This window comes from Gallus gallus, chromosome 14, assembly GCF_016699485.2.
Source record: "Gallus gallus isolate bGalGal1 chromosome 14, bGalGal1.mat.broiler.GRCg7b, whole genome shotgun sequence".
NCBI classification, from domain to species: domain Eukaryota; kingdom Metazoa; phylum Chordata; class Aves; order Galliformes; family Phasianidae; genus Gallus; species Gallus gallus.
Genome location: NC_052545.1, coordinates 9930374 through 9942973, shown reverse-complemented (window position 1 = coordinate 9942973; position 12600 = coordinate 9930374). Strand labels below are relative to the sequence as shown.

Below are 12600 nucleotides of genomic sequence, written 5' to 3'. Positions count from 1 at the left end.
TACATTTAACAAAACCTGCAACTAGTATGAACCTTCAAAGGTTTCTCACCTAGAAGTGCTGTGTTACTTTCTTATACACCCCGAACCAACAGAAGAGAAGCAGAGCTCCAGTCATTACATCCAGGTCTGATTCCAACTTGAAATGAGCTTCAGGCATTATCAGCCAAAGTCTGACTGAGATATGGATTTAACAGTGATCAGAGAGTCAACCTGCAGAAACAGCAATCGTTTAGCTGCAACTTTTATTCCTACCAGAATACTTCTGCATTTCTGAAAGGAAAAGATGCGTCATGCTTTTGTAATACAGAATGAGATATAAAAGACAACAAAAACTAAGCCAAGATAGACTTGGGGCTGAAAAGAATAGAATGTGTTTGTTTTTGCTGAAGCTGCACTCGGACAAAGCACGTAGACCTGCAGAAGCACCAGCCCAAACCTGTGATGCAGCATTCAGCTATTACACCTATTTGCAGGCACCAGGTTTTTGCCAGTGGCAGTATGTTGTGTTTATCAGGGTGGTAACACAACACTGGCATACTTATAACAGCTAAGCTACACAAAAGGAAATTTATCTGTGCCCATGTAACAGGAGTCCTTCTTCACCTGTTTCAGCTTGTTCTCAAACGCCATCACAAACAATACAGTGTCTGTACTTTTATCTAGCAGATACACTTGTTTTTTTTTCCTACTGTATCCTCCAACCATAAAAAAAGTTACAGAAATAAATATGCACATGTGGTTGGTTTAATTTGCTCTAGTTCACATGGCCAAGCTGGGGTACTTTAATGTTCCCGTGGATGTCAGCTCCTGATGCAGTCTCAGTACCCCGTAGATCAAAGACACCCACAAGAACAAGGAGGCACTCAAAGGATGAGGGAAAAGTCCGTCACACTTTGCCTTGGGAAGTCCTGGTAAACAAGAGACTGCTCCAACATCCAAACTGCCACCTGTGGGGTGCTGGGGATCTCTAGGAGATATGAGACTGCCCATCAGGCCCTGGGATCTCCCTGTACTGCCCACTCGAGGAGATGCCCTGGGACTCAGCCCATACCCCACTGTGCACAGGTTTGCCATCCATCACAAGGACCACACTGCACACTGAAGTACTGCGCCCACCTTCCAAGATAGAAGCAGTGTTCCTTCCTTATACAAACCACTGCAGACACCACCTCATCAAAATATCTGCTTCAGAGTGCTGACACAGAATACACGACTCCAGAACACAAAGGGTACCCTTTCAACATAGCTTGCAGGCACTTTGTTTTTAGATTTTATTATTGCTTCTGCCATTATCCCTACCTAACAGATGCAGCGTTGACAGTCAAATCTTTGTTGAAGGTTTCTATTTGAATTGTCTTCTCTTCTGCAAATGTTAGTAGGAGCAAGCTTCTCATCTGCTGCACAGGCAAAGAAACACTACAGATGTATTAAGTGCTGGGAAACAAGCACTCTAGCAACTCAGCATCCTTGGAGTCCAAGCACACTTGCAACCAGCGCAGCCTTCCTTCTCAGACATGGCAGTGCCCAGCTCCCCTAGTGCTCCAGCCACACACAGAACAGCCACTTTGAAGGCGGAGCTTTAGCTGCAGTGGGACAGGAGAAGTTACTGCCTGCTAACTGCCTACCTTCCTGCCCCTCCATGCGCATACAGGTGAACTCATGACAGCAGCGTCCAAAGCACTCCAGCAAAATTCTGGGTCCCCTTCACATCCAAAGTTAAGAACCTGTAACAGGAGTTTGTCACTTAATACAAGATAGCATTGCATGCACTGCATTAACTGCATGATGCAACTACAGTTCTAGGGATAGCTTTATACATTCTTTTCCTATTAAATTTGTTTTAATGTACTAATATGAAATATTTTGAGATATGTCACCTCAAGCATCACTGTCAGGCAAAGTGTTCACCTGATTTACATTATTGATATTGATTTTAACAAATACACTAATAATTGAAAGACTGGTTCAGACAAGATGCAGCTTCGATTCTGCAAGTGAGGAGTAAAACCAGAGGCAATGGGACTGTCTTTGTTAAAAACATTATTACTGCATTTATTCATTTCACGTGATTGCTTACCCAGGATGAAATAAATGGCCACTGCATTCAATTCATACCTGGTGCACTTGGTTGGATGGATCTCAGAAACCCACGCACAGCAGCCCAAGTGCCAGCCATACAGATGCCCAGTGCCCAGCATCAAAGCCTGCTTATGCAGCTTCATGACCCCCGTGGTGTTTTACCTTAAGGTGAAAATGAGGTTGAGGAGGGGAGAAAATCATTAGACAAAAAGCACATTGTTCCCAATTCATTAATTAGTCCTGAAAAGTGTTTTCAGTACTAGATTGTGCTTTCAAGCTTTAGAACTGAAAGGAAGACCAGCAGAAGCCATGGCATACATGCAAAAACCTGTGTCAGGCAGCTGTGTGCATTGCTAGCCACACAGCTGCTTTGTCAACGCTTTGCAAAAGCACCTCCATTTAGCTTTAGTAACTTAATTCCAATCCTCTTACTTGACTGTAGCTTGAAAAAATGCACCTGAAAGAACTGTCAGAGTTCTGAAGGAAGAAGGCAGCATTTCACACCACAAGCAGCACTTTTACAGCAGTCTGTATTTTCTCTTCAATCTCACCAGACAGTTAAACAGCCTGGCTAGGCCAAAAAACGGAATTCTTCAGCTACGTCCAGGTACTGAACTGCAATACCACCTCAGAAGCACTTCTGCTGCCGTGAGCAGGGCAGGCACAGCCCCTGCACAGAGCCAGGCGGCTGCACGCACCCCGCAGCACCACCAGCACTGACAGATATCAGTGAGCGAATGTCAGTGGCAGACAACCATGGCAGGGCGAGGCAAGCATTCCAGCTCCCAGACAACTAGTCAATATGATCAAACATACAGCCACATTTTAAATAGAAAGCCAGCACGCAGCAGCGGAAGCTGCATGTTATCCATCAGAGCAGCGGTGCCCCTCCTCGCTGGGCAGGCAGCCATACTATCACTATCACAGTGCCAGCAGGGATGGGAGCAGACACCCCTCTGGCCCCTGTGCACATCTGAAGAGCATGGAGACATGGCTGCAATCAGAACCAACACATTCTGCTCGTACAATAGCCATGTGTGGTTCCAGGCTGCAGGCACTCCTCTGACTGCAACCAGCATGTAGGCCAGAGTCACTCCTTGGGAAGTACTGACCCATTTCCACAGCCTGTCTTCCCAACACACACTTCCCTAGGAAACACGGGGGCATACAGCAGGCTTGTGCCAGCCCTGAGCAGCTCCCCCAGCTTCCAGGCAGTGCCTGGGGAAGCAGACAGCTCAGCTGCAGACATTGCACGAGGCCAAGGAGCGAGCAGGGCATCCCCTCTGGAGCCCCAGGCGACCAGACTGCCCACACCAATTCCTGAGCGTGACATAGGAACCAGAAACGAATCACTACCACCAAGAAGGGGTTTGCAACACTGAGGGGTTAACTAGCTTTGTACAATGAGCAACAGTCCAATGCTTAGAGTGTGAATGACCCATAAATTACTCAACAATCCTAATAACATCAAAAAATTTCCTCCTTCAGAAAACACTCACATCCCTATTAACAAAACTGTACCCTGCCAAAATGTCAAGTGCTTTTACTGTACAGCCATCCTTTGACTTAATAAAGCATGGATCTGAGGTGGTTGACACACATTTCAAGGCGTACTAAAACAAGAGACCAAAAATTAACACTAGCCTAGCTAATCTCAGCCAGTATTTTGCTTAGGGTACACTAACTAAGCCCTGTCAACAACATAAAATCAGTTTAATGCTCAAGTCTAACCTGTGAACTATGTGTGAACAGCAAAAGATGCACCAGAAGTTAACTTTAATATGACTAAAATCAATCTTCTCCTCCAACCTGTCTCTCTATCTGGAAAGTTTACCTCCAACAGCTTCTAAGCATGCTGCTGCAAACATCAGATCCAGCACATCTCTGACATCAGTGCAGGACATGGGGAAGGCTGCAGGAAGCACCAGCTCCAGGTCTGAGCACCTGGACACAGCCTTGAGGTGATTTTAGCCACTGTGCTGGAAGTATGAGAAGAAATGTGGCTTGAGCAGGAACTTCCCTTCCCCCTTCAGTGGTTACATTATGACTGTTGGAGATTTTACATTTACTTTAACCTGAAAATAGTAACCCACTTAATACAGGTGAGAACGTTGAACATGCCTCAGAGTTGGAAAATGGAGAGTATTTTTAGGTACAAGGAATACCCTTGTTCAAAGTAAGAACGGAAGTGAAGATACTCAGAAGTAGATCTGCAATGGGAGCAACTTCATCCCCGAAGTGGTTTCTGTAATGGTAAAACCAGGTGTCGGCACTAAGCGGCAGTTTGACACTCATGCTTGCAACCCTGCTACAGCCCCATCTCCTATCGCCCTCCTCGGGTGAGAAAGGGCCCACTGTCAAATAAGGTTCTTAGAAGAGTTAAAAACAAAAAAAAAAGTTAATGAAGTTCTGTACAGTTTAAGAGTTGCACTGCCTCCCACCCCAGCCCAACTGCCCACCCGTCTGTGAGACCAACCAACATGAGTGAACACACGTAGCCTAAAATTAACCCCCAAATCAGGAAGTTCAATTCACTCTCTTTCACCTTATTTACTCCCCCCAACAGCTGCGAGTGCAATGAAGAGGCAAAGGGGCGGTGCAGGGTGAAGGCCTGCTGCAGCAGATAGCTGCTCTCTGTGGCAGCCTCAGAGCATAGAAATAGCCATCATGCAGTGCCCAGGTCAAAATCCAACATTTAGCATTCAACAGTACCAGGATTTGACACCACTTTGGTTATTCAGAGGTGCCACAAAGAATCTCAATGTTGGCTCACTACCATCAGTAGTTTGCAATGGGATTAATCCAAATGCTTCCACTGCACAGGTGATCCCCTAAGACAACCAGCAGGTGAATGGGCTGAGGCAAAGCATTCAGGGCATGGACTCACACTGCATTAACGTTAGCATCTCTCAAAGGCTGCCTACCAGCAAAACATGGGGCACAGCAAAGAGAACTGCTGAACAAGAGCTACTTATGAACAGCAGCAGGTGAAGTGAGACCCAGTTTTGCATAACTTTCTCAATATTCTTCAGTTAATCGATGCTAATATCAAGATGAAGAGATGGCTTCCCCTGCAGAGACCCATTATGACCAGTTACAGAGACAGGAACTGCAGAACTTTCTGTCCTCCAGAGGAACACCCCAATAATCCTTTCCAGAACAATTCTGTCCTCTCCAGCAGCTCCTATCCCTCCCACACCAACTTTTTCCCACTTGGGAAGATACACTGCAGGACATAAGTTGCAAGCCAAAGCATACGCCTGATGAAAAAAAAAAACAGGTTAAAAAACAAGACTCACTTGCTGAGAAGAATAAAATAAATTCAGTATGAAACAGAAGGATCATATTAGAAGCAACAAGCAGTTGTTATCAAATGCTGTGGTAAAGATGTTAAAATACAAAGCTTAAAAAAAAAATTAAGTTTCCCTTTCTGGAACATTTCAGTTCAATTTAACTGCTGCTTATTTCCTCAGCACTAAGTACACGTTAAGGAAACAAGGACACAGACACCTATGTGCATGGCTGCTACCTTGCAAAGCATGGTGTCAGTTTTTAAGCGGGTTGTTTTACCGGTACAGGGCTGAAGCCCAGGCAGCACCTGAACCAGAGGAGATGAAAACCACACAGGAAGAATAAGCAGAGGAAAAGGAAAGCAGAAACGTGAAAAGCCACAGCTGCACTACTGACACTGCTGCTACCAATGAAGGTCTGCACGTGGTTTGTGACCCAGAGCTTAATTCATACTATTTGCAGTTACCTGTGTTCCAACTGTCAGTAGTACCTACTCTCCTCCAGAAACCAGGTTTGGCCCTCAGTACCATTAAGCAGGTAGCACATAACCAGGTGAAACACTCCAGAAGCTGTTAGTTCTGTAGCTCCAATGAAGAAGGAAATCCAGCTACCCACAGCCTGACTCAATGAACATTGAAGCTGCATTCATTCTGTCTGTGCTTAAGCAGATCCAGAATTGAAAGTCTCCTGAAGGGAACAAACAAATAAATACAACATGATGCCCAAACTGCCTTATCTCAGTACAGCCTGACTGCCGAAAGCAAATTGCATTTCTAGACACGGGGAAAAAAAGGCAACTGGTCACTATCCAAGCAGGAACCTCTTCATTCTCTTCCAGCAACTGGAGACTACAGAAAATGCACTGTGCTACTGCTGAAATACTGTCAAGTTCTACGTGAGGATCAGACTTAGAGCTATGGTATCACTGTTATCAATGCTACTCCTACACAGCCCTTCACATTTACACAAAGAAAAGGGAAATCAGGAAAAATGGCTTTAAGAATTTTCAGACTTCTACATATGTTGCTCCAAAAGTAATGCCTCCTATTTAGTTCCACGGAAACAACAACCAATATTAAGTGTAATATAACGCTTTGATAGAGTACGTTCTCAGCTAAAAAACGCTATTTTTCAACATAGTCACCACCATTAGCTGTGCATTTTCACCAGCAACGAACAACAGCCTGCATGCTGCACTTGTCGAAATCCATGTGGCTGCCCAGAACGTGGCTGGTCTTTCACGTCACCATCACCACTGCTGAAATGCACCACCCACCCCTCACTGTGCTACATCCACTCTTTGGTCTCCATCAATGCTCAGAAAGCATGAACGAATGCCACGGGTGCCATTTTTTCCACATGGAGGAATTCAGTGACACCCCTTTACTTCATACTCACTTCCATGACAGACTCTGTTCTGTCAGACCGTCCGCTCTGCTGCCATCTGTCACACAGCAACAAAGTGTCATGGCGTATTGGTGGGAAGGTTCTACCTCTACTGCCATCCCACCAACATCCATTCCAGATATTGTGGGCCAATATAATAAAATAGGAGGCATTACTTTTGGAGCAGCCCTTGTACCTTTATATCCAGTTCTATAAGACTGTATTCAACCCCCTAACATCCCAAATACAAAGCGCCAAGTTCTGTTTTCCAGCACTTCTGTGACGTTCCATATCAAAGAGCTGTGGGTGTTAAATAAACAGATCTCGCCATGCCTCTGGGCTGCAAACTGCTGCAGTACTGCTGAAACCCCGCTCCGAGCTTTCCTCTCACAGGACATCTCAGCTCATTATCCACATTGCCTTCCACTGGCTAACACACTGTTATCCCTGGTGCACATCAAGTCCAACATGAGCCCGTCTTCAAGTACGTTTCTGAATTCTGAAAGAAGTACACTGAAGACCACTCAGGCACTGCACTAAAAGATGGTGAAAGACTGGAACTGTCTGCTCCAAACTGCAAGTATTCAGCACAGCTGAACTGCTCTGAAACCCATCCACCGCTTCCAGCAGAACTGCCTCTATTTGACAAAGCCTCCCAGAGGAAGCAGGCAGACACAAACCAGAAGGACATTATTTCCAAGCTGACCATTCTTCATTTTGCCACAAAGTCGTTCCAAATCCACTCTGCTCTCAGTGTCTCCAAACCCACAGAGCCTGTCCTGTACAGCCAGCGAGCAAAGGTGGAAAAAAGGGTTTAGCAGAAATATTAAAACGCGTTAGGTTTAAAGCTGCAACAACACACAGATCCGTTACAGTACTGCTGGTGCCACTGATGCACGCATTTTTGCACTTAATCTGAGAAAAATGCATTAATATCTTAAATGGCCAATTAAGGAAGGTGTTTTTGAACTACCTACACATTCAATAACTGGGTAAGTAACACCAGCTGCCCCCAGCCCCCAGTCTACCCACCAAGGTATTCTGTACTAAATGTTAACCTGCTGGTCACACCAAACTAGCATATATTACCTTTTCTGTATCTACTGATATGTGTGTGCGCTTGAAGGTTAAAACCAAACACATTTGCTGTGGATTACTGCTACGTTCCCTTGCAAACAAGCCAGTGCTTTCCTCCTTCACAATCAGCCCCAGCATACAAAGCTGAATCAGAACTCAGCTGAGACCCCTCACAGCGCAGTGGGAAGCATACGATGCTCACTTGCAAATGCACGGCCATTGAAGAAAAGCGGGTGCTTCACCACCCCTGAACCAGCTCATTTTCACCCTTACCCCAAATATTGAGTGATGTCACACGTGATGTACTGGCTGAACTGGTTTGGCTGCTGCGGGCTGGATGCACCCTGCAGATACTTTGTGGTAAGTTACTCTGCAGCTGGAATCTGCTCCGCTGCCTCAAACCCCACCTCTGGCTGCATCTTAAATTTGGGGTTGCACTACTTACACACACACACAGCTCGCTCCATTATGAACACAGTGACCTGGTGTGGAGGGCAGCAATGTCACCTTTGCTCTGAGTCCAGCCAGTAAAACTGGAAAGAAGGGAAGACAGATACATACCGATACGCAGCTGGTCCATAACAGTGCATAGCGTGCTGCCTGCTTCCCTCCAAACTGCACACACATTTGCCACTATTTGACTTGGTACACCTCTCATTCGCAGAACACTTACCAACCCAACAGGCTATTTGGCACTTGGCTCATGAAGAACGCACAGCAGAACACTGAGAGTCAGTTCCACCTTCCCAAGGTGCCGGTCCCTCAGCAGGCATAAAGCAGCACCACAGGAGGGATGCAAGGCACACAGCTCCCAGGATGTTGCTTCCAGTGCCCCGCACACCATCGGCAACAGAGCAGGCCCAGCCCTCTGCTCTACCTGTCACTGCAGAGCTGAATCCTGCTCACTGCCTGCAGCACCATTGCCTTCATCACCTCTCCTGTGAGCAGCACCCACAGCAGAAAGCGTCAGGGCAGGCAAGGGGAAGGGGACAGGAGGACAGATGAGCAGACAGCCACGTTCTTGCCATGGATGCACAGCCTCCATTCAGATGCACAGCCACCCCCTCACCTGGAAGGCAGAAGCTGCCCAGGGAAGGGCACAGGCACACAGCTTCAGGAGCCAGGCACTCAGGAGAGGGCACCGCCCCACATGCACAAATGGCATCACACTGACAGCAACGCGAATGCCAGCGAGGACAAAATATTACAAGCAAGCAAACATTCAGAATACAGGCAAAAAAAGTATGTCAGGTATTTGAGACCAATGTGGTAGAGTGGGTCACAATCCAGTAACCACAATTAGTGAACAACCTATGAACAGCAAGCAGCACACACCTGCTATCGCACAGACACTGCAAGAAAGTGCCATTTTCAACTTTTCCTCCCACACACACCAAGTTCTTTCTGAGCAGCTGCATCACCTCACCTGGAAACCAAATCTCAGCTCCGAGCTGCCCCAACTGGGAAAGCTGGACGCCAGCAGTGCCACAGCTTTGGGGCTGACACGGAGCCCCAGTGGCAGCACCACGCACCGGCTGCAGCACTCCTGAACGCCTGGGCTCACTGCAATGAAAGGAACCCTCCCTAATGCGAAACACACGTCTGTAACTGCAGGCAGGGGCTGAAACTACAAAGAGGCAAACTCCAACTATAAATGGGGAAACCTCCAGTTATTAAGCTGCAAATGAGACTTTCCATGGAGGCACTGAAAGAACTTTATGAAAGACGTAACTGTAGATGTGTATTAAGCCGAGCTCTTTGAAACTCAACTAGACACATTTGTGCAAAGAAGTTACAGAGGAAGCATATATAATGTATGGGGATTTGGATTCAATTACACACCACAGAGCAACTCACTAGCAACTAAACAGCTGTAATTCTTTGCATGATAAAGCAAGCTACATACCCTACTTACAGCATAGAAAAGCTATTACTTATTTTTTTCTCACTAAACTTACTCAGTATATAAACAAACAAACTTCAGAATCTCCCTGCAATCATTCACTAATTACCATCTCGAGCCGTTAACTTCCCCAGAACGCGGGCACTGGAGGTGAGGAACACAGCCCTGCTGGACCAGAGCTCCACACAGCAGCAATGCACACCAATCCCATTCCCGGGGATGCGATGTGGCAACAGTAACTGCTGCCTTCCTCCTTCCCTCCGGCCCCAATGCCACACCTTTACACCATTAACACAACACCACAGAGGACTGCAAGGGGAACCAAATTAAAGAGTAAAGAACCAAACAAAAAATTGTTTTTAATTTTGATCACTGTATGGTGATTGCTAATTGCGCCAGTCCAAATGCTGGGCTGAGAATGAAGTCACCAGCAGCAAAGGCTGTATTTCCCAGCTAGGGAAGCTGCTGCCTTCAGCTGAAAGGACACAACTCTCGTTACAGTTCTCGTAAAGTTTCTCTGTCCAGGTATCACTGCAGCCATCACTAAGGATAAGGCTGATTTCAAACAACATCCATGGGAAGGCTGAACACACCGAGCGCTGATTCATAACATCACCCTGCCCTGGCTGGTGAGCCTGCATCACACAGAGGTGTCTCACAGGGACACACCACAGCACGGCTGTCAGGGCTTCTTTAGCTCAGGATGCACAGACCCAGAGGCCTCCTTCGCACAGAGCGTGCTGCTCCTGTCCGGCACTGCTCCCACTCACATCAGCACGAGCAGCCAGGAGTGCAGCCACAGGGACAGGGCAGAGACACAAACACACACAAGGCTGCGGACACTCAGAACATCAGATCCAATTCAGTCCAGAGGAGTTTAACCACCTGCTTTTATCACTGCTTCCAAGAGAGCTACCTTACTCATTAAACATGGTTCGTCCCGTTGGCTGTATGGAGAACATGTAAACCCTCACCGAATTCAGACCCAAGATGTGCGATTTTCCACTGTGCATTCTTCACATACCTCCTAAATCTAGTGTGATCGCTCAGCAAAGAATGGCATCTGACACTGCTGCACACATGTTGGAATTAAGCTAACTACATGTTGGTAAATGTTTACCTCAGCGCTTCAAAACAACTCTCCCGAGAAAGCACCAACACCCATGTTTTAAGAGAAGGAACACTGTTACAGGATAAACAAATAAAAACACCCATGATGTCTACTTTTATTATAAGTTATTGATAATCTGATCTCAACAATTCAGTAAACCAAAGGCATTTCAAGAAAATATGCATTTTAAATAAACCTCCAAAGGCTAAATAAATAGACCCTTTGGGTGTTGCACAGATCTGTCAGCAAGCTCTCACAAACCGATGGATCCATGGTATCACCCTGAATCAGCTGCGTGCGGCCCAGCAGATCTCACACCAATCCCTGAGATAACAACTTTGGCTGCTGATACACACAGACTCTTCTCTCACCCCAACAGAGGAGGCGGCGGCCAGCAGAAGGCTCCTACCACTGCCAATGGGGCATCCCGGGCTTCCCATCCCATGGCAGAGGGGAGGCGACCCAAGGCATTGCAGGGCACCTGAACTGAATGAAAGCATTCAGCACCTCACAGCGAGCCCAGCACAGCAGGGCACCAACTACAAACAAACAAAAAGAAACATTAAATAGACAATATTTTAAAGGATGTTGGGAAAAAGCAGATCGCTAAGGGCTACTGAAGTCTGCTGGAAGTTGTATGCTGCAAAATGTTAACTCGCATGTGCGCACCCAAACAAATACAAAGTATTTTTAAGTCATCTCCTTACATGTTTGTCACACAGTATATAAAGGCCAATTTGGAGATTCTTCTGAAGCAGCTCAGCAGAAAGTAGGCTCTGGCTGTAACCATATGATACAGCTTTATGTTCAAAGAAAGGAGCTTTTGGCAACGACCTTTCTGTCCTGAAATGCAGTCACAGTTATCGCGTGCAACTTCCACGGGAACACCTCTGCAATTCCAATTCTTATGTACCAGGAACGCAGCCCTGTGTCAGCTGCCATGTGCCACAAGCGAGGACTCCTCGGTGGATACAGACCGCACAGCTCACCGACACGTTAACGAGGAGCTTTCAGTACCCACAGGCACACGCGGAGCACGCCGGCAGCGCGGTGCTCCCGACCTCCAAGTCGCACCGCGCGGCTCAGCGCTCTGCCTTCCGAGCACCGCGCCCGCCCCGCACCGCCGCGTGCAGCCGAGCTCACGGCGGAGGCGCAGCGCGCGGGGGAACGCAGCGGGCACAAAGCGGAGCGAACCCCCGGAGCCGCCGGGAGCGGAGCAGCGGGCGGCACGCGCGGCGCCTCGCCGATGGGAGCCGCGCGACTGCATGACGGTGCAGGATCGGTGCGGAGCGGGCGCGACACACGGGCAGCGCGCAGCCCGCGACCCCGCGCTAGGCCCGGCCGGCGGCGCTGGCTGTAAATAACCCTCCGAGGAGGGTTAATTAAAAATGGCGAGCGGCGTGGCGGCGGGCGTACAATGAGCGGCCCCGGCCCGGCCGCCGCGCGGCCCCTCCGGCCCCGGCCTCCCCCCCCGGGAGCTCGCCATAGGGCCGGCGGAGCGGGCCCGGCCCCGCGCCCCACCGGAAAGCGGAGCCCGGGCGCTTCCCGCGGCGTCGCCCTCCCCCCAGCAGCCCCGCTCCCGGGGTCACAGCCGCTCCGAGGCCCTTTCGCCGCCCGCCGCGGCCCGAGCCCCGCGCCCACCGGGCCGACCCCGGGGCAGCGCGCGGAGCCGCGCACGGAGCTCCCGCTTCCCGCGGAGCCGCCCCCCGCCCCGCTCCCGGCGGCCGCCGCGCACCTTGCCCCGGGGCCGCGG

The 12600-nt window shown here is 48.5% G+C and overlaps 1 protein-coding gene across 5 annotated transcripts in view; it reads right to left on the bottom strand.

Moving 5' to 3' along the window:
- Positions 1 to 12600, bottom strand: part of USP7 (ubiquitin specific peptidase 7) — a 64703-nt gene that overhangs the window by 51509 nt on the left and 594 nt on the right. Inside the window, exons 1-3 of one of the 5 annotated variants that reach the window (XM_046900553.1) lie at positions 2116 to 11241; positions 1626 to 1724; positions 50 to 210 (exon numbers count right to left, since the gene is read on the bottom strand). The exons of 2 other annotated variants lie outside the window; for them this stretch is intronic. Coding sequence is in view for 1 of the 3 variants with exons in the window: in XM_046900552.1 (XP_046756508.1) it covers positions 1626 to 1647 (22 nt within the window). In the remaining 2 variants the exon portion in view is untranslated. Of the gene's footprint in view, positions 1 to 49; positions 211 to 1625; positions 1725 to 2115; positions 11242 to 12600 lie in introns of those variants that run through there. 2 more of the 5 variants (XM_046900554.1, XM_046900552.1) reach the window with 2 other exon arrangements.